The 23,290-nt window shown below is 36.3% G+C and overlaps 1 protein-coding gene across 5 annotated transcripts in view; it reads right to left on the bottom strand.

The window, feature by feature from the left end:
* The window catches only part of PHF20 (PHD finger protein 20), a 41,717-nt gene that overhangs the window by 14,643 nt on the left and 3,784 nt on the right, over window positions 1-23,290 (bottom strand). For 3 of the 5 annotated variants that reach the window (XM_060772397.2, XM_060772396.2, XM_060772398.2), the window contains exons 2-10: window positions 15,269-15,379; window positions 8,570-8,741; window positions 7,927-7,980; window positions 5,653-5,737; window positions 5,255-5,334; window positions 4,749-5,133; window positions 2,660-2,767; window positions 1,501-1,674; window positions 1-171 (exon numbers count right to left, since the gene is read on the bottom strand). In XM_060772397.2, the coding sequence (XP_060628380.2) occupies window positions 1-171; window positions 1,501-1,674; window positions 2,660-2,767; window positions 4,749-5,133; window positions 5,255-5,334; window positions 5,653-5,737; window positions 7,927-7,980; window positions 8,570-8,741; window positions 15,269-15,351 (1,312 nt within the window). In that variant the 5' untranslated portion in view covers window positions 15,352-15,379. The remainder of the gene's footprint in view (window positions 172-1,500; window positions 1,675-2,659; window positions 2,768-4,748; window positions 5,134-5,254; window positions 5,335-5,652; window positions 5,738-7,926; window positions 7,981-8,569; window positions 8,742-15,268; window positions 15,380-23,290) is intronic. The other 2 variants (XM_060772399.2, XM_060772400.2) reach the window with 1 other exon arrangement.

Here is a 23,290-nt window from a genome sequence, read left to right as displayed (position 1 = left end):
CTGGAATAGATGTCTCTGGAATCTCTTGTAGTTCAAGTGTAGAGGGCAATTCTGTTATGCTGTCTTCCTCTGCTTTACTATTATCAACTAAAGGCTGAGATGCTTCTTCTGAACAGGGAGGCAACTCTTCCTTGAGCTTTAGTTCTGACTCAATGCATACCTCTAATGGACCTTAAAGACAAAAAGGCAGATAGGAGTTGGATACAAGATACTAGAACACAATCTTCAAATAAAGAATTCAAAAAAAAAAAAAAAAGCCAACGCTGCACTGTCATCATTGAAGACGTATGTATGTTAGATGTCCACACTCTGCCCTCTTTATAAAGTCAACTTATACACGAGTATTTTCACCTATAAGATATGTTGATAACATCTAGTACCTTTTCTTTCTTATTAGAAATCAGTTTTCCTGATTCTACAGCAGCCAGACAAGATTGGATAAATGACTTCAAAATCAGTATAGGCAATACCTGATCTTATTTATGAAAATGTCTATAATTTAAAACTACTTGTAATAGTATTAAAGAACATGAAATCAAATCAGTCAACCACTGGTACCTAACTCCAAGCAAACTGCAATACCTGGGTGGTCCTCTGAATGGTAAACACTAGAGAAATTGTGAATCAAAGGTCACCTATTTACATATGTGGTGGGAATGCCCACAGGTAACACGATACTAGACCATTGGAAACTGCAAATCAAACAGTTAATGCTGACCTGAAAACTGGACTACTCTCTTTACTTGAAAATCAATACAGATCACTAAAATAAAAAGAATTGGCTTTTTATTAGTCACAAGGCTTGACATCATTTTGAAGTGGAAAGTTCAGTTGATTATCTATAGGATTGTGGATGAAACATCTTTGGACTATCACTCTGATAGAAACACTAACTTCTTGTTTTCAAGATATCCATGGCAAACACACACAATTTTGCCAGTCTGATTTTCTGTGACCGACTTTATTAATCATTCAAGAGACCTTTATGCCTCTTGAACCACATGTGAAAGTGTGGAAGATTATTATTACTAGGAAAGACTCATGGTCATTTCTTATATATGTTAAGGATTCCCTGCGTCCTAGATCATGAAAATTAATATTAGAAATATCTAGTGTTTTATCTTTGTGATAGTTAAAGCATAATGAAAGGTTTTTTAAATGATGCAAATAATATAATGACGGATAGGCTTGATGTCACAGCAAGGTAAGTTCATAAAGTTGGCAGGGTTAAAGCTATCTACACTGTATAACCCAATGTTTTGTATGTTACACGGTTCTGGAGGGGTTTACAGCTGCAATATGGAGAGAATTGCGCCATGCATCCCCACACTTCACAAAGATTCTCAAGAATTATCTAATTACTGGAGCACTAGTGGCAAACCCAAGACAGAAAAAGCTACTCAGTAGGAAAAGTAAATTATATTTGAAAAGGAGAGACTTAACTGTACTGTCTGTCCATAGTCAACACAGGAAGACAGATTTCTAAAGTACATTATTTACCTTCAGTCACTTCTTTGAGGGTTGAGTCTGGCTCTTTTGAAGGTTCAATTTCATCTGGCAGTGGTGTAATAATGTCTGTATCTAAAGTCTCATTATTACTACTTGTAGAATGACTTGACTGTCTCTTTATGGAATCTTTTTCATTGTCTGGGACAGTTTTCAGATTCTCTTGTGCTAAAATAAAATATAGAGCATTTTGTACACCAATTTATTAAGTAGATCTTAACATATCATATTCATTATAACTTCGTTTTCATTTTTATTTGAGATCTACATTGAATAAAAATTAAATAACACACATAGCAAATAGAAAACAATACAAACTACACATTACAAGCAACAAAATATATATACAGTAAAAGATAAAAGCCAACAAACTAGGAAAAAGAAAAATGGTGACTTCCAACAATCCTTTCTTGAACTGCATTTTAACACTTGATATCAACCTCACTGTATCTTATCTGTGGTTACACTTCATCTATATAGCAAATTCACATTAATTAGTAAAATCAACTATCACCAAACCACCCCCATTGATTTCAAAAAGTCAACAAGTGTTTTTAATTGTGAATCTTTTCTGAGTATACAGTATTCTTGTTGTTGTTTTCCTGCATTGAAAAAAAACTATTCCTCCTCTATTTTTTCATTTATCATCCCAAAAGGAAAAAAAGTTTTCATTTGAAATTAATCTTTAGGAATTTCAGTCATATTTTGTATTTGCTAGTAGTAATTTCTAGCTTTCTCACAAATTTACCACATAGGTTAGAAAGTTTCATCCTGCTTATTAAATTACCTTTACACATCTTAAGACATTTTCTCTGATGTCAAATACCAACAATACATCACGTTGAGAGAAATGTTTATTTAAAGCCGAAAAATCTTTGCTGTGATTATTTCATTATGGTGTGAAATCTCTAAAGGTATCATTTTGAACTTTAGGAGAACAGAAGTCAAAACTAACAGCTTATTTTTCCCTCTGAGTTTTCTTTCACAAACTTAAATGAGTAATTCTTTGCCCTATTTGGATTACCATGCTTTTAGACTGCTTAATAACCTCATGTGCTCAGCAATTTAAATGAAAAATCTAGTAATAATTACACTTTTCTTATGCATTTTTTTTACTGATGGGCATGTAAAACATATTTCAGCAAATACTTACACATGTTCTTCTGGAGCCGTGGACGTTTTGAAGGGAGATCACCTCCTTTTGTTATTTTCCGCCTTCTCAGTTCTAACGTTATTGGCTGTAACGTTTGAGAACCTTGCTCTAAATATGAAAACATAGAAATGTTTCTAGCTATTCCACTATCTCCACTTTTTAATTCAATTTAGGAATTGAATTCTGTACTCCTCCCTTCCTCCTGGGACCAAGGATTCCATTTCCCCCGTCAATGGCACCACCTTTTTGTGGTGGTGGGAGTGGGTGTGTTTATGTTAATTGTGCTGCTGATTGGGTCTCCAATGTCAGACAGGCTTTTGCTGAGGAGCCAGATCTGATGTGCCAAAATGTTACTGGGCAGGAGTGGTAGTGAAAGGTGACATTGGCAGAGGATTTCTTAAAGACAATGGCAACCACACCATACCTAACACTGATTACTACTACCCAGAAAGGGGCATGTTAAACTTCCTTTTGAATATTGTTTACCATCAAAACCCAATGATAAAAGACAAATGAAGCAATAGATCATGCCAGAATATGAAACTCCCAGGTTGGATGGGACTCAATGAGCTACTGGGAAAAAGCAGAGAACAATTATGAATAGCACTATGGCTAAAGACAAAATTGGACTAAAGCAGAAATGATGTTCACCTGTTGGATGTGCTCAGAAGTGAGAAGAAAATTTGATGTAGAATATGAGAAGCATGAATCTGGGGAAGCTAGACACAGTAAACCATGAAACAGAATGTGTAAAAATTGCAGTATCTGGGATGAGCAAGCTAAACTGGACAGGAATGGAACATTTTTAGCTGGACATTACACAGTGTTTTACTAAATAAAAGAAAATCTAAGAAATTAGGTGGCATAAACGGTGAGATATGTAGGAAAAGCAGTCAAATGATATAATGCAAAGTTTGAACAAATCATATCAATGAGACTACATTGAGACTACGAACCATCAAGATTACTAAGATCATCTGGAGAGGCCCTGCTCTCGGTCCCACCAGCCTCGCAAGTGCGGCTGGTGGGGACGAGGGACAGGGCCTTCTCGGTGGTGGCCCCGCGACTCTGGAACTCTCTCCCTCTGGAGGCCAGAACCGCCCCATCCATCCTAACATTTAGGAAACGGGTGAAGACGTGGCTGTGGAGTCAGGCCTTCGAGGAATGAGGCAACACCATAGGACTCTGGATGGAAGTGGATACCGATCCATCTTATTAGGACGACTGACCACTGTAGTTTTATATTTAGTGTTTTTAAAGTTGTTTTGTAATTTGTGATATATGATATTTTAATGAATGTATATGTTTTTTTGGCTGTAAACCGGGCTGAGTCCCTCGACGAGGTTGAGAAGCTCGGTATACAAAACTGTGAAATAAATAAATAAATAATAACCCAAGTTTTGTTCCAGCTGCAGAGACAGAAAAAGAAATTTAAAGAAAAAGAGAGTCCCCCAAAGTAATTATTATTATTAGCTCGCATTGCCAAATACAAGAGTTGTAATGGGAAAGCAGCCCTTTGTAAGACCCTTTTTAGTCCCCCAAAGTTGTTGTTGTTATTAAAGCCTTCCGGGGCAGTTTATTGGGTCTTGCGCTCCCCTTTTTGTATTTTTTTCAAACCTCAGCCCCCCCCCCCCTTTTAACATGAGCATTAATAAAATCTACTGATAAACACAGCCCAACCAAAAAAAATTTCTTGGTGTCTTCGTCTTTAGGCCTGTTCCTGGGGTTATTTGGGGGTGCTGATTGAGAAAATTGCATTAGATAGACCACATCAGCTCTAGATTATTACATATGGTTTTCTGTGGGCGAACAGATGGCAACTATTGGAATGGCATATGTTCTGTATCGGAAACTAGAGCTGATGTGATCTATCCAATGCATTTTTCTCAATCAGCACCCCCAAATAACCAAACTGAATCTAAAATTGACCTGATTCGTAACCATTTTTGGTACTAATGTTGGAGAGTGGTCCCTGATCAAAAAATGTTGGGAACCACTGTTCTAAAATATGGCTGAAACACAAATCTCTAAATATTAGAAGCCAAGCCATCTCCTAGAAGAAGGCTTAGTTTTACTTGTTACCACTGACCTGCTGGAGCCACAACAGGCGGTCTGCCACGTCGTCTTTTGGTTTCTTTGAGGTTGTCTGGTGGCGTCTTCACATTATCATTTTCTGGTTTTTTCTCAATCTGGGAGTCTATTGAGAATTCCCTATCATTTTCAGAAATATTCTCTTTGTCTTCTTTCCCATCCTTGGGTAAAGTCTTTTCAGATACCTTGATTTTTTCTAAAGGTATTATTAGCTTTCCTTCTTTATCAGGTTTAGACCTTCTTTCAATCTTTAACGTCTTTTCATCCTTGTCTTTCTTATGATTCTCAGTTGCTTTTCTCTGTTCTTTAAACTTTTCCCATCTTTCAGGAGATGAAGGGATTTCATTACCTCTCTCCTTTGGCCTTGGATTATTCACAATAGGCTAAAAATGAAGAGGAAATGTATGGCTTAATATTACATGCAAATTACAGTCACATAAGGTGAAAATTGTTCCAAAGACCCAAATTTAATTTTTAAAATGGATACAGAATTAAATGTACTACCTGATCTTTGGAAAAAGCTTTGACATGTATATTCTTGACTGTCTGAATCACACCGTCATAAAATTTCACAGTATAAGTACCTGAAATTTAAAAGAGAAAAAAATCACTATGAACTGTAGAAAAATAAACAGTGTCTTTGCCCTGCAGGTCTGATTCATTTGCATATAGCAATGTATATCTGAATATACCAATGGGTATTCATTCACAAATGTTTTCTTGCACTAAATTTCAGTCTTGTGTATCCAGAGGTAACACAGATTCAATTCTCCATAACATTCTTAAATGCTGTCATAAACAGAAAGAACAAGAAATATAGCTGGTCTTTATTTTCAACAAGAGTGATGAATGCAAGAATTCTACCACTATCATATACTACAAAATCAATAATTAATTCTTACCATCCTTGTTAACAGAAGTAACTTTGGCTGGATAAAAACGACAATCAGACCAGCAAGCCAATACCTGATCATTTATACGAAAACCCTAGAAAAAGAGAGAAACACTTAGAATTTTAAGTTATATAAAACAAGTGTATAAAATATATAATTGCATTATAGCTTTGAAATAGCCTATCCTGTAGGCAATAATACCCCTCCCATGGGAGGTTCAGTTTGTCCCTTCTCTTTCCACTGTCAGGAAAAAAGGATTTTTTGAAGGCGTGCTTTTGGTGGCCACAGGACATACACAACTCCTTTTTTTGCAACAGCTCCACTGGTTGCCAATCTGGTTCTGGGCACAATTCAAGATAGTAGTTTCGACCTATATGGTTCAAATCCTAGTTATGTAAAGAATTGTACTCTTCATTAAAATTCTTGCTAGGCTTTGGCATCTGCTGGGGAGACCCTTACTCCTGTCCCACCATTTTCACAGGTACCATATATACTTATGCATAAGTCAATCCCAGATATAAACTGAAGGCAAGTTTTGAGGCCAGAATTATGTATTTTGATATGACCCATGGATGAGTCAAGAGTTATTCTGTGGAGGGGGGAATGTACCAATTCCACCTTAGGGTGCCAGCAACTCCTGGTTGCCACCGCCATGATTTCCATGCCCAGGCAGTCAAAAAAGCCAGAAGCAGTATTACAGCAGCGAGAGTAGAGAGGGTTGGTGCATCTTTTAGATTCTCCTGGGATGGACTAATCTCTTGCCTTTTGCCATTCTACTCAAATAATGGAATTGTTCCTTTTTTGGTAGGAATTAAGGTACAGTACTCAAAATGACCCACAGATAAGTTGGGCCAGATTTTTTTGGGTTTTTTAAACTAAAATTTCTAGACTTATACTTGAGTATATGAGTACATCTAGTAGGAACTTAGAAGGCCATCTCAGGCTCTGGAGCTCGTTTCTTGGAGAGGTTAAACTGGCATCCTTCCTATTTCCTTTTCAAAGACATGTAAATACTTTTCTGCTTTGACAAGCATTTGAGGATTCATTTATAAGGTTCAGCCAAACGTGCTTCTAGCAGTTGTACTGGTGTGCTGTATAAAGGTTTACACTTTAACTGTTTAATTTTTTTATTGTTTAATATCTTTTTAACTTTTGCACTTTGTCCATTTTTAACTAAAATATGTGTTTTTTAATCTGTTGTAATGCGCTTTGAATTCCAAACTAAGAAAAAAAAGCAGGATACAAATCAAGCATCTTTAAACTGCACCCCTCCAGGTGTGCAGTTCTAACTCCCAGAAGCCCTAGCCAGCTTGTTTGATGGTCAGAAATTCTGGGAGTTGGAGGCCCAAACACCTGGAGGGCTGCAGTTTGAGGATGCCAGATATAAATAATAAGAGCAACGTGGCAGAAAGTAGTTTTCCATGTTGTGTGCAGCTTTTTATCACTTAATTTTGTTTGAAATGTGGTTTAAATTGTTTTAATTGGATTTTGACTCCTTTGCCAAGAGAAAGGCAGGTGGTGTGTGTCAAATAACTAACTCAATAACTGAACCTGGTACTACTAATTTTATATGCTACTTGTTGGTAACCACCTTGACATATGGTGCCCATATGAATGGCTGTCTTCCAAAAGAAGCTGTTATTAAGGTTTTATAAACTCAAGGGTGTGGCCTCCTTCATTGAGTTTTTGCACCTGTAACACAATCTTCCTCTATCCCTACTGCCTTCAAATTCATTAAATATTAGACTTTTCTAATGAGGCATGCCATCTCCAGAAATGACCAAAATAAGACAAGCTTTGATTTTGATTTCTAAGGAAAGCTGAATTGCTGTTAAGACTTATTTATTTCTCTTTTTGGCAGTTCATGGTATCCACAGAACACCCCTTCAGAACATTTCAAATGAATTCTTTCTCTCAGCTCTCTCAGTCAGAAACTCTAAGACATAGATGATCCTGACTTTGGTATTCAATGATACATCTCTCCACTTTGGAATCTTAGTGCCGTTCCTTCATAGTTGCTCTTCCAAGTCCTATTCTTAAAATTTTCTGACTAATCTCCATTATGATTTATGACTGAGCCAAGATATAGAAAATATTTAACTATTTCAATGTTTTCCTCTTCCACTACATATTATGTTGATCATCTATAGTCATTTTTGTTTTCTAAATGTTCAATGGAAGGACTTTTTTCTCTTTGGTTTCCTCAACAGGTGTCCCAAGACTTTGCTATTTTCTGCTAGTAACAGTGTCATCTGCATATCTGTAATTGTCCATGTTCCTTACCCCAATTTTCATGCCTCCTTCTTCCAAAGTATAATCCTGCTTTCCATATATGTTCTGCATATAAATTAAACAGATAGGGTGATATAATGCAGCTTTGCTTGATGTCATTTCCAATTGGAACCCATTCTGTTTATCCATGTTCTGTTCTGACAGTGGCTTTCCATATGCTATTGCGTAATATTCTGCTATACTCATTCTATTCAGCCTTAGTAGGATGCACTAATGTATTTTTCAGAAAGGGTACACCAAATACCAAAGCCCTAATTTAAGATTCAGAAGAGTATGTTAAAGTACACAAATCTGGAAACGTGCAATTGAAAAAGAACCAAACTATTAATAATTGGCGTGTACAGGACTGCAAGTGTATACTGTTTTATTAGGCTGTCTGTCTTGATGAAGACGATGGAACACATTTCTAGATAGCTATTACAGGATTGTACTCTAAAACAAACTTTAAAGCAGCAAGCAATTCTGACAAATTGCTAAATACCAATATGAAAGAAATTAATATTGGTTGCAATATTTATAATCAATCTAGCAACCGTCCATGCACAAAGCGAAAAGTAATTGTTGACTTCGACTAACTTTCAGGTTTACAAAGTATTGCAACTATAGTAAAGTAACTACGCTTGTTTTTACTTACAGAAGATGCTTCTTCCTCGTGTAATCCTTCTTTCCGTAACTGTATTTTTTCTAGAGGACGTAAATAAGGGCTATCCCAACAAAACCATTCATCATAACGATGATTCCAGCGTTTAAAATGGATAAGCACTTTTCCTTCCTCATAATCAATTTCTTCAATGTGAGCTGGATACCTATATAAAGAAAGTTAGTTTGAAACATACTTGTTAATAAAATTGGAATACATAATGAAAATGGACAGAATATGTACATTCCAAAATTATAAATAATTTCATAATCATGTTTTCTAGGGCTACTAAAGTAAAAAAGTGATAAACAAATGGCTTTATGTATGATGACTTTTACTGAATCCAAAATTAATTCTATAATCATCCATTAGTAAAGAAAAGAGAAAGTGTATTTTCTTTTTGGATTAAACTCTAGTAAATATTAATAAAGTGGAAAATATATAGAAATATAAAATTTGAGGCATAATTCACACTTCATACAAATTATACTATGTTCAGGTAATGATTTTTTTATCCATCCTTTTCCATAAATGCCCTGCGCTTTCTACCACAACTATTAGTTTAATAGTGCAATGAGAAGCATCTATTTGACCTCATCAACCATATAACATTCTAAGAATCATAAAGAGATGCTTGGAATCCTTAGTGTAATGAAACTAGGTGATAGTCATTTCTCAGTACCAACTGGAGCTGCTACCCCAGATAAGATTGTCAGCAAGATGGATGCATTTACAGTAGTACATCCATTGCAATATACAATGGATATATTGAATTATAAAATAACAATATTAATATTTCATTAAATATAAATATTATTGACATAATATTATGACCATGATCCAGAAGAAAATGACATTATTATATTTGATTCAATATAGATTATTGTACATGAAAAAATATGTCATTCCATGAAAATGAGCACTAATGCATCTTCTGGAGCAAAAATTAATGTAAGTCTTATTTTCAGGGAAATACAATATTATCACAAATGCTAAAATGTTTGTTTACATTAAGTGTTTACAAGAAGAATTATCCTGCAATAACATTTCCAGAGATTAACTTAAAATATTAAGACGCCTTTTCTCAAGGATACCCCAAATCCTCCAATAACCATCAACAACAGATAGTTTATTAATAATTTACAGCAAAAAGAGGTACCATACGTACTTGGATATAAGTTGACTTCATATATAAACTAGCTTGTGGACCCAGCAGTGCCTGGGTTATTTGAGATATTTATTGTTTGTCTGTGTTGCAGTTTTAGTCTACATCCAATGTCTGGTGGGTTCAGTGGTGCGGGTGAACTACAACTCCCATACGCAAGTCCCATCATTCATGGTCCATCCTCCTCCAAACTGCACTAGGATGTAGGGTGGGTCATGGTGGCTCTGTGTGCCACGTTTGATCTTGATCAGTCATTGGATGAGGGTTGAAGTGGTCTCAGGAAGTGAGTGAAGGTACTGTAAGTCCCATCATCCATGGTCAATCCTCCTCCAAACAGTACCAGGATGTACCTTTTCTGTGGTGGCCCCCCGGCTGTGGAACGCCCTTCCTATGGAGGTAAGATCAGCCCCCTCGCTAATGGTGTTCCGAAGAAGATTAAAAACTTGGATGTTTGAACGGGCGTTCGGTTAAACAGTGCAATGAATGTGATGATTACAGGAATTGATATTTGGACGACGGATTGGATCACGACTCCAGTTACGAGATGTATTGTGTTGTCTAAGGCTGTGTCAATATTGTATATTATGCTTTTATGGTTTTAAATTGTATATCGTTGATTGTTTTTTATCCTTGTTGCAAACCGCGTTGAGTCGCCTATTGGGCTGAGAAACTGCGGTATACAAGTAAAGTAAAGTAAAGTAAAGTAAATAAATAAATAGAGTGGATCATGGGGGATCTGTGTGCCACGTTTGGTCTTGATCAGTCACTGGGATGAGGGTTGCAGTGGTCTCAGGAAGTGAGTGAAAGTACTGCAAGTCCCATAATCCATGGTGTGTCCCCCTTCCCCAAACCACACCAGGATGTCAAATGGGTCATGGGGGTTCTTTTTGCCAAATTTGGCCCAGTTCCATCATTGATGGGCATTGCTGTGGTCTGTGGGAGCTGAAGCGATGGAAAGTGCTGCAAATCCCATCACCTGTGACCCGTCCTCCCCCAAACCACACCAGGATGTCAGTAATTTAAAACCAGTTGTTTTAATGTAAGTTTTCTCTAACATAGCTGAAATCAAAAATCAATTTCATTCTCTCAGTTTGTATGTTGCCACAATGGTAAGATAAATACTTCCCAGTTTGATCAAGATTCCTAATCTTTACCAGCTTACTTCAAACTGAATTAGCAAGCTAATAAAAATCATAAAATGATCTAATTTTTTTCAAGTATTGGGAAAATACACAGATTGGCTGAAATGCTTGAAACGTCTTTGTTTGATCAATTGTTTACACTCAGTTTTGTCGCTTACAGCAAGGGTCCTAAACACAAAACTCTTTCCAATTAAGTTCATAGCCTCTGTTGACGGTTCACTATGCACATCTAGGGCAAACATTTTTATTTTTTTTTACAAACTATATAAGGGACTGAAATCCAAGAGGTCTGAAACATTTTACTTGAACTGTCTTCTGATATTATGCCTTATATAAACATGGGTACTTTAAAGGTGTTTATTTTTTACTTACTACATTCAATTCTGTCAAATAGCCAACGCTGCTCTTTTTTTTCAGCACATAATCTCTACTTTGCATCTGTAGGTGAGTCTACATATAAGGCAAATAATTTGTATATTTCAATAGGGGACAGCCCTGGTGTTTTATAACATGACAATAATAACAGTACCCCTGTTTCCCATCAACTTTACATCTCAGACTAAAGCTCAGAAATTTTTAAAATGCACTTTCTGTATTGAAGTGTTTATTCAAATGACTTCTGTTTATATATTATTATTTATTCATTTTTATCCCACTTTATCTCCCCCAAAGGGGACTCAAATCGGCTGTGTAAGTCTTACTCTTAAGAATGTAATTATAATTCATGAAATCAGTGGTTCTCAACCTGGGGTCCAGGAACTCCTGGGGAGCCCCACAATGTTGAAATGACAATTGAAGAAATCCTACGATTGTTTGCAGTTAAATCTGAATGAATATTGAAAATTGGACAATTTTAGATAAAAGTATGATTGTTATTATTATTATTATTATTATTATTAATAATAATAATATTGTTATGACTATTGTGGTTATTATTATTATTAGTAGTACCAGTAGTTGTAGTACTGCCATTATTGTTATGATTATTGCTATTACCTTGCCATTATTACTGTCTATTAATGTCATTACTATTCTGCTTTCACTACTATTAAATTATTAACCATTATTACTGTTGACACTACTGATACTTTTATTTTTAAATTATTCTCTGCAGAAACATCTTCAGGGTTCATGTCAGTGTGATGGCTTTGTCAAATTGGATCACACAGTTCTTCTATAGTATTTTCTATAGCATGTCTTTCTTTTTCTTTTTTAAAAAGAACATGATGTTTGATCACTGGCAAAATACCAACTTTATTTATGAAATTGCTATTTTTTAATAATGTAAAAGGGTATCTTTGTCATCCTAAGCCTGCTTCACCTTCAGCAAACAGTAGAATGTCTCAAATATCACCTTATAGTAAATCTAACAAAAAGGCTGACATAAAGTGTGCTTCCAAGAGAGAAATACTCCTTTTTATGCACAAGTCTATAACTTCAGTTCAGACTTCCAAAAATGTGTCCATTGCCTGTTCCTCACAATGAAAACCCAAATATCAAACCTTTATGTAATACAAAGAAGTACTTTTTCTAGTCTTGTGAATCATTTTCTGCCACACAGTAACTAGCCTTTTATTCCTCTCTTTGGTTAGAAGTGTGGTGGAAGGTCCTTCTTTGGAGGCTTTTAAACAGAAGCTGGATGGCCACCTGTTGGGGTTGCTCTGAATGCAATTTTCCTGTTTTTTGGCAGGGGGTCGGACTGGACGGCTTATGAGGTCTCTTCTATCTCTATGATTCTAAAAGTGCTGAACTGGAGATTTTCTCTTACAGCCCATAGGGGCTAAATTTTGGTTTTACTTGAACTACTAATCACACATTGAAAAGTGTATGTATTATGCTTTATTTAAAAATTTCAACTGATACCATTATTTTATTGTAATCAACAGTACAGAAGATTCCCATGCCCTTTTCTGACTCTCTTGTGATGAGAGCAGAGCAGGAATGTCCTTGCCAACTGTATCTTTGCAGCCTCAGTGTGCTTCTTTTATGTGTGGTATGTCTACATTATTGAGCTACCTGGTCACATAGGATTTTAAATCAGTAAACCTATACCAGTAAAGCAGTATCCCCTAGTCAACTTTAGAATGATTCAAAAACTAAGACGGTAATCTTTTACCTATATGTATTAACTTAACAGAACTTGCTTCTAAGTTGGCATGAACAGATATGAACTCTACTACATATAAACATACAGTAATAGATTGCATGATGGAAAAGTACATTCAATACAGATAGAGTAAAAGGGAAGGCGATTGTAAAACACCGACAGACTATAAGCAACAAGTACTTTTTCTATAATTAACCCTGTGAACCTAATTGGAAGTTCAATATTACTTGGTCTATCACATTTTTCTGTTTACCTTCCTCATCTCCTCCCCACTACCACTTCTACCTCCCCTGCTTGTCCCTCTTTTCAATTTTTTTCTTTCTCTTTTTCTTTCCTTTCTTTTTCTTTTCTGTATTATGCCCAAAACAATGGAGACTGTATAATAAAGATGATTAAAAAAAGAAAAGATAGAAAAGTACATGGATATTACATGTACATTTTAAATAAGAACATATTCAATATCAGGGAGTCAAACCCAATCAAAACTTTAAATAAATAACTAAAATCCCGATCATTCTACCAAAGCTGGAATTTAATGTAATAATTTGTCTATGTTAAATTTGATTTCGGTTTTCTAGAAACAAATGAATCAAATATTGTATGTCTTAAATCAACCAGAATCCAATTTAGCATTTTTCACATTAAATCAACACATTTCTCTATATTTCACATTGATTTTAAATGTCATACAAACATCAATTTTTGTAATAGTCAAGACTAAACATTATTCATTTGGTTATTATTTAAGGCATGTCAATTCAACAATATATAGATGTTTATATTACTTATGATTTAAGAAAAATTCAAAGCACTGGAAATAAAACAATAATTTCAGCATGCTTAGAGCACTGTTCATGCACTTTCTAGGGATAGACATCTGAAATACACGTTAAAATTCTGCCCAATTTGATTATTATATCAATTCATTACACTCATAATTATGGGACAATGTACTTTTAGATATGGGAAACTATCCATAGAAAATACAGAAATGGGAAAAAATCGGTAAGAGTATTTTTTATCTCATATCAGTGATTGAACTAGATTAGGAAGAAAATCTGGAAAAACTGCAGAATATTAATGTGTAATAAGGGTATGACTAAAAAAACTGAAGTTGATAATCACTTACAGGCTTCCAACAAGAATAACGAGCTTGCAGAACTAATATCTAGAAGTATTTTCATATATAATAGTTTTATCCAGGTTTCTGTGGCAAGTAGGATAGAAATCTGTTCCTTAAACATTCAATCCAATGTAAGCAGACTGAACAGCCTTGGGGTGGAAAGAGGAGGAAAAGACAATATTTTTTGAGCACTGTAAAGTGCCTCTCTTCAGCTAGAATTTTCAGCCAGTTGCTATAATATTAGGTCTCATTCAGACATAATAAATACTTCCAGATGCCATGTCATGCTATGGTTAGTGAGGTGTGTATGAACCTTGTCTCTTCTAAGGCATGGGCACTCCATTCCTTTGCATAGCTAGAAGAAAGAGCTCAATAATTTTTGCTTTTGATTAACCACAGTACAGGTAAATATTGTTGGGAATGTGACTACTCTTAACTTAGTTATGATAATTTAAATCACAGTGGGCTTATTTAGAACTAAACAGAGTGTAGATTCAATATGGGAAGTTATGGTTGATCAAAAGTAGAAACCTTCTGACACCAATGGTAATGGGGGGAGGGGTTTACTGGGTTTACTCACAGTAAAGTAAGACATGTATTTAGACAATATACTTACTTATCTTGGTTTGGAGGAAATGTTTAAATTGGTGTTTCCCGATTCAAACATCACGTGAAAAATTTTTAACAAATTGAGAATTTTCTCTACAAGCCATATTTATGAAGCAAGAGGAATGAACATTTCAGTTCATTGCTGATTTCCACTCTAACAAATCACTATTTTTTAAGGGACACCAAGCCTTAAAACATTTTTGAAGCATTTTTTTTTCTAAATGTTTTTTAAATTTGGTATGTGAAGAGAGTTTTTTTTTCTTTTCAGTATATCTAACTGACTAGCATTAGGATAGATTGCATTTTGTAACATCATGAGAAATATCAATTTGATACTAACCACCTTATCATTTATGCAAATTTATATTATCTCATATGAACTATAACAGAATCAAGTGGATTCAGGTCTGTATCAGGATAATTTTGTTAACAGCTGAGTCAGAATCAGATGCAAACTGGAATGTGTTTTGGTTTGACTCCCTGTTTATAACACAATCGGACAGCATCACAAAAATGTATCCAAGTTTTATCATGAAATAAGAAATACCAGTTTTTTAATCTGTCTCGGGCTTCCAACTGGGCTCCCACTTCAAAGCTGATACCTCTTCTGTTTGGTGGATGTTTTCTCATTTTGTTATAAGACGCCTCTTTTATTCCCCTGAAAAATGCAAGTAAACATCAATTACCAGAACCCAAGTCATTCTGATTATTTTCTAACCTGTCTTAACATATTAAAATTTAACAATTTAACACTTCAAGAAAGTTATTTTTATATTCTTAGTATTATAAAGACATTTTGGTCTCCCCACAAGACCAAAATAGTTGCTGATGTATCCCAAATCTCAATAAAACTGAAATCTGATTAGTGAAACCAACAGATGTTCTACACCTTCTAGAGGCTTCTTCCGGTGTAAAAGTAGCAAGATATATCAAAAGCAGTTCAGTCCAATATTGTACAGAATTTTTGTTTTCAATCTTTTTTGAGGCACAACTTCCATTAGTAACATCATATGACTATGACCTGTTTCATGTTAGCAGTTTAAATAATAGTGCTGTGATTATCATGTGGCGACAGCTCACTATACTACTGTCACTTAAGAAGTAGCTTGATTCTGCTTGATTGGTTGCAATGCATGGTTAATCTTTGTGCCGTTTCAACCTGTGGTTATGATTAACATGTCTACTGGTATCAGGCAATTTCTAACAACCTCTATATGGCTATACTGTCTATATCTAAAACCAGTAAGGTTACAGACAAGTCTTTCTGAAAAAAATAACAGTATACCACAGCAATGTTACTTAATGAATCAAGTGTTTTAGGTGAAAAACTGAGTGAGCAAGAGATGTTGCTGAATCTTTATGTACATAATATGATTTTCTACTACATTTCCATCTGGTACTGCTCTTTCTCTGATTTAACAGTACAGTAGGATTTCATCTGGTGGTTTTACTGAAATGATTCAGTGATTAATGAACTGTCTACATACAGGACACAAATTACTGAGTAGTAGTGCAAAGAACCTCGCAAAGTCCTTCCAAAAGCACAAAATCTCAAAAGATTTTAGTGCATCAATAATCTGAAATATGAAATGGGTTGCTCAGTGGGCAATCTCAATACATTGGTTCTTTAAAACAATTTTTTTTAAAGAACCACGTCTCTGTCTACATTTTCTTTGCTCTCTTCAATTTCGACATATTTGTTTTAGGAAATTGTTTCTGGTTTCAGTTCTCAGTTATATTTACAATTCAAACATTAAGGAAGAATTTGAAAATACTATACAAAATCAAATAACTTTCTTTCAGAATTTGAAATTTTTACAACAGGAAGCTAATAAATGCCATACATCTTAGCTACAGCATTAAATATATTGTTAATTCTATATGGGGACAGGGCTATTTTAAGAGAGGTTTCATCTGTTGAATTTTCAACATTATGGTCAGTCCAACTGTAGTTTTTAAATTTCTCCATTAAAACATAAAATTTTGTAGGGCACATACTATTCTCAACACTGAGTATTTCAGTATTTTTCTGGTTTACATGGGAATCACAACATTGTATTAATTAGATTACAATCCACAACCATGTACACAGACAAGAGATTAACAATTTTTGCCTAGCGCTGAAAACTAAGGCAAAATTTGTAACTGCCAGAACCTGCCCCCCTCCTTTTCCCTGAGCCACCAGAAGGTCAAGAATGTCAAGTGCTTGGATGTATAACTGTGAAAACGGAGTTGCTGTAAGTTTTTTGGGCTGTATGGCCATGTTCCAGAAGCATTCTCTCCTGACGTTTTGCCTGCATCTATGGCAGGCATCCTCAGAAGTCATGACTATTTCCATCCCACTTCAGCTTGCAAGTTTAATAATGGAGCTGGGCTTCTGGCACATGACCAAACATGGCAAATCTGTTATTACCTTCCAAACTGGATGGGCAAGGAATTTCCTCGTAACTGTTCTGTATTTTTCCAATAATTTCCAACTGTAGATACGATATTTACTCCCTTTCATGGCTACAATAAAGCTTTGTTTTTTTCAAATATCATACCACTGAATATGACAGAATACCACCCAGTTGACAAAATTAGGAATCCACTGCCATAGACATTCCAAAACATTATCTCCTATCTTTAATTCTATGAAATCACTGTGCTGCTTACTCTTCTACACAAATGTAAAAAGCAACTTATCTATAGAAATCTAGCTTCCTATGTGTGTGTGTATGGACAAATAAGAACAGAAATTATGACACACAAGAGGAAAGTAAGGTGACATAAAGCCAGACAGTTTATGTGTTATTTAAATTTTCTCCCTTCATATGATTCAAGATAACCCAGTCTATCATTAAGCTAAACAAATATTCACTTATATTTCTTGGTTAATTTATTGAAATGGCTACTAGCAAGAACTACAATAATAATAGTAGTGCCCTGAATTCTCAAATAAATTAGCCAGACGCTTCTCAAACACTATGATACAAATCCTTTATCCAACAGTGAAGAGATAAATTACAACTTCTTATTAGAAGTGGATAGTAAGAAATGCAATACGTCAGAAGTTTTTGTAATCTCCTTAAATGAATGGCCAAAACATATTTTAAAGCTTTCTATGAAAATGGAACTGTGATTAATTTTTGTGTGTGTACAGCATATAAGTTGCTTGTGATTGGTATCTTGTCCTTTGCTAATTCTTTCTCAACAGAGATCCATTCAAACAATTTTTTTACTAAGCAGCATTAAAATATTTCACAAATACATATTTACACACTTAACATACCACAGAATCATGAGCTGCTCTGATTGCAGAGTAGAAAGAATGAACAATGTGAAAGAAATTTAGGTTTTCACTAAAAATGAGATCTTAGTACTGAACATGCAACCCCTCTTTCACCAAACACATATCCCATGAAGACCATTTTTATAGTACTGATCATGTATTTATTCTCAAGTACCACTGTCAGACTTGCACTACCCCACTATTAATTTCAGACAAATGCCCAAAATGTCTGAACAGCACTGAAAAGTAATCAAATATTTTCTTTAAGTTGTTGAGTTACTGCATTCAAGTGCATATTCTAAGCATACACCAATGACCAATACTTGCCTGCAGACTGCTTAAACATTGAAGTCCAATAGTACCATCTCACTGAAAGCAGCTCTGGACAACAATGAGAGCATCTAAATCAGCTTTCTCACCCAGACAAACAAGCTATATTTTTGCCACTATAGGTCTACATTAGCCACAATCTGCTCTGCTGCATTCAGTGAACACAACTTCGATGTCTCATCTTTGTAATACAGTGCTACAGCAATTCTATGTCTCTTTCTCAGGGCTATTAGGGGTTTAAATATCTGTTACAACAGGCTTTGTTAAGAAAAAGCTTCCAGGGATCCTTATCTGCCAAAGCATAGACTTAACAATAAAAACAAAGATAAGATCACATTGTTCCTGCAAATTTATTCATTATGCAGTATGTAATAATTACTTTAAGAATCAAGTGCACAAGAAGCAAGGCAAGATGCAAAACAAATACATATGGCACCTTGTAGTAATACTAGGGCTCTACAAGAATTTGTTGTGCTTAAAATTACTATCTTCAAATATAAGAATGAAGCTTAGTTGATCTCCTGTTCTCTTAGACCTCTTGTTGCTGAATATTAACAAGTAGGCTTAGCCTGGAAAATTTTCTATACCATATAGTACATAGAGATGTGCATTCAAAATTCTAAAAACTGGTGATTCTCACTTCTAACTTAGAATCATAGATTCTTAGAATCACGACACTTAGTTTTTTCTGTTGTTGTATAAGTCATTTGTCACTTATGGTAACTATAAGGTAAACCAAATCCCAGGGCTTTATTAGCAGAATTTGTCCAGGAGTTTGCTCTTCCGTCCAAGTTGTCAAAGGCTATCTAATAGGCTGCAATGGAAGAGCAGAGAATTTGAACCCTGGTCTCCCAGTGTCCTAATCCAACACTCAAATCACTACACTACACTGGCTCGTTATTTCGGTAAATGAAACAGATACAATTTTTTGGGAGAAATTTATTGACCATATACAGTATATGTCAGCGTTCTCCAATTTGGTGTTCTACGGATATTTTGGACTTCAATTTTACCATGTTAGCTGTTGCTGATGGGAGCTCCTGTACAAGACATCTATGAGCAGTAGATCAGAGAAGGCTAATCAATTCCTATATTTAACCAACATTAGAAGGGGGCGGGGTCAACAGACCAAATAGCAACTACCTTATACAGCAGGGGTCCTCAAACTAAGGCCCGGGGGCTGGATACGGCCCTCCAAGGTCATTTACCTGGCCCTCGCTCAGGGTCAACCTAAGTCTGAAACCACTTGAAATCACACAACAACAACAATCTTATCTCATCAGCCAAAAACTGGTCCACTTTCCATTGAAATACTAATAAGTTAATATTTGCTAAAATTGTTCTTTAATTATTGTATTGTTTTTAATTGTTTTATGCACTACAAATGAGATATGTGCAGTGTGCATAGCAATTCATGCATGGTTTTTTTTTTCAAATTATAATCCAGCCCTCCAACAGGTTGAGGAACTGTGACTCAGCCCTCTGTTTAAAAAGTTTGACGACCCCTGCTATTCAGTATACACATATATAAATCTAGAAACTTTAGTCAAAAAATCAAGCCCAAAAAACGTGTTGACTTATCTACGGACCAATGTATACCGCACCCCAACTCTTATTTTTAAAAAGGAACTATCGCCTTCTCTTAGTAGAGTGGCAAAAGACAAGAACTTAGCCTGCCCTGGAGAACCTAAAAGAAGGATTGACTGCCTCTACTCTTTCTGCTATAGTGTTGCTTCTGGCATTTGTGAATGCTTAGGTAGGGAAATGGTGTCAGAGGCAAGAAGCAACTGGCCCCATGAGGTGGCATTGGTGCTTTCCCTCTCTCCACAAATTTGCTCTCGACTTATCCGTGGGTCACATCAAAATCCCAAATTTTGGCAATCAACCCTGCCCGCGACTTATACATGAGGTCAGGTTATATATAAGTATAAACTTGACAACAGCAATTTTCTGAAAAAATTGGTTTCCCACAATTATTTAAAAAATCACATTTCATTTTAAGATTAATTAATCTAAACAGTGCAGTCTGTATCACACATGCCACAATACTAATAGGACTTTATAACTCATCTGGATAGGAAAAAGAAGCAGCATAAACCTGGCTACAGCAAATTGTTGATGTTACTCAAACCCCACTCACCTATTCTGTGCGGAACTACTGCAACCTTCTGAGTATACTATATCTGAGGTAACACCACATTGGGGGAAGTAGGGGAACTGCTTTATCTATCATAGTGTAGAGTAAATGGCCAGTATTTCATTGCTGGATGTAAAGTGATAGCAGTTATCTGTATCACATTATTAAAATCCTCATCTTCCCTAGTTATTACATATAATATAATAATAAAACTTTATTTATATACTGCTCTATCTCGCCGAGGGGACTCAGAGCGGTTCCCAGGTAAAAATCACAGAACATACAAAGTAAAAACAACATAACCATAAGATTAACAAAACAAAATATGCATAAAAATTGTTGCCATAACACACATATATTAAAAATAATCCTGTCTGTTGAAGGCAATTTAAATTTTTTAAAAGGCTGGGCCAAGATTTGGTCAAGCCCAAAAATTCTAGGGGGGCTGGGAATTAAATGCAATGCTATGGCAGGCAACAATAATATTAGGTACGGGTCTGTGGCTGTTCATTCCAGGGCCTACTGAAGGAAAAGATCTGGGTAACTGGTAGGAAGTAGAAGGCCATATTCGACAATGTATAGGGCTGAGTTAGAACTGGCCATTTTCAAAGGCTTGTTGAAACCACCAGGTCTTCAAGCTCTTACGAAAGGAAGGGAGGGATGGGGCCTGTCTTATTTCCCTTGGAAGGGCGTTCCAGAGGCGGGGAGCCACCACTGAAAAGGCCCTCTCTCTCGTTCCCACCAACCGTGCCTGAGATAATAGTGGGACTGAGAGGAGGGCCTCCCTGGAAGATCTTAGAGTTCGCGTCGGTTCATTGAAGGAACTGGGATCACGGAGATAGGCGGGGCCCGAACCGTTTAGGGCTTTATAGGTCATGACCTGCACCTTGAATTTGGCTCAGCAACTTACGCATTGCAATAGTCCAGTTTGGATGTAACCAAGGCATGGACCACCCTGGCCAAGTCAGACTTCACGAGGTATGGTCGTAACTGGCACACAAGTTTGAGTTATGCAAAGGCCCTCCTGGCCACCGCTGACACCTGAGCATCAAGCGACAGCATTGAATCCAGGAGGACCCACAAAGCTATGGATCTGCGCCTTCAGGGGGAGTGTAACCCCATCGAGCACAGTTGCCAACCAATACCCCGGTCAGCCCCGCGACTGACCAGGAGGACCTCTGTCTTATCTGGATGTTAGCACTCATCCAGTCCATCACAGCTGTCAGACACTGGTTCAAGGTCTGGGAGGCTTCCTTGGAATTCGGTGGAAATGAGTAGTAGAGTTGGGTGTCATTTGCGTACAGATGGCACCCAACTCCAAACCTCCGGATAACCTCACCCAGTGGTTTCATGTAGATATTGAAAAGCATGGGGGATAGAATGGAACCTTGCGGGACCCCACAGGTCAAAGGCCATGGGTCCGATCAGGTATCCCCCCAGCTTCACCAACTGGGAGTGACCCTCCAGGAAGGAGCGGAGCCACTGCAGTGCAATGCCCCCGAGTTGGGAGGCAACCACCTGCTCTAGAATCTTGCCCAAGAAAGGGAGGTTACAAATTGACCGGTAGTTATTTAGGACCAAGGAATCTAGGGACGCCTTTTTGAGTAATGGTCTCACAATTGCACTTTTTAGGCTAGATGGAATATGTCCCCATTCCAATGAGGCATTTATAATCTTTGAGATCCACTCGGTCAACCCACCACTGGCAAGCTTGATTAGCCAGGAAGGGTAAGGGTCCAGGGCACAGGTGGTCGACCTCACCACTCCAAGAATCCTGTCCACGTCATCAGGCTGATCAGGTTGAAATTAATCCATCAAAACCGGACAGACAGGTACCTCGATTACATCCGTGGACACTGCATCAAAATCGGTGTCTAATTCGGAATGCAGTTGAGCGATTTTATCTGCACAATGATGTGCGAACTCGCCACATCGAGTTGCCAGGTGGTCAAGGTTCTCGCCCGAAACAATTCCTAACCACCCGAAACAATTCCGCAGGTGTATTAGATACAGACACAATACGGGCAGTCAAGAATATGGATTTGACATTTGCTTGTAGTCCAAGAATGGTTTGCCCCTAGTTCTATATAATGGCCTTCTAAATGAGATTCATTATGCATCTGCATTTCTCTTGCTTAGGGTCTCTAATGACATGTTCCATAGAAAGTATTTCCTGAAGTACAATCACTACATTTTATTAATGTATTTGTTTTTCACTTACTGTAAGTTTCTCTATTTCTCTTACTGTATATTTCTCTATTTCTCTAAAGTGACAAATATGGGATTGTTAACACAAATTTTAAAAATAAAAATATCACTTACCACTAAGCTAGACAAAATTATGAAGAGTTTGTCATAACTATATAACTAAATGTTATCTTCAGTGAATTGGCCATTTAAATTTAGTTTTCTGAAGCACGAAGTATAGAAATTTACACTAACAAGACTGCTATGTTAACTTCTGCCTTCTAATTTTCTTCATTAATGAAAAGATAATGGTGTTATTCTGTTGGTCTACAGGCTTTTAGATGAGTTCGTCACTTTGTTGTTGCTATGTGCCTTCAAAACATTTATGCCATCAAGTCATGGGGTTTTCTTGGAAAAAAATTACAGATATTTGTCTTTTGCTTTCCTCTGAGGCTGAAAGAGTGTGATTTGCCTATGGTAACCTATGCCCTTTTACACAGCTATATAATCCAGTTCAAAGCAGATAATCTGGATTTTATATGGTAGTGTAGAAGGGGCCCCAATGGATTTCCATGGCTGAGTGGTGATTTGAACCCTGTCTCCAGAGTTATAGTGTAATGGTCACAACACCATTTTACTGCTAT

Source organism: Anolis sagrei, chromosome 4 (assembly GCF_037176765.1).
Source record: "Anolis sagrei isolate rAnoSag1 chromosome 4, rAnoSag1.mat, whole genome shotgun sequence".
Lineage (NCBI taxonomy): Eukaryota > Metazoa > Chordata > Lepidosauria > Squamata > Dactyloidae > Anolis > Anolis sagrei.
Note: the sequence above shows the minus strand (reverse complement) of the source record. Positions and strands in the feature narration are given on the sequence as shown.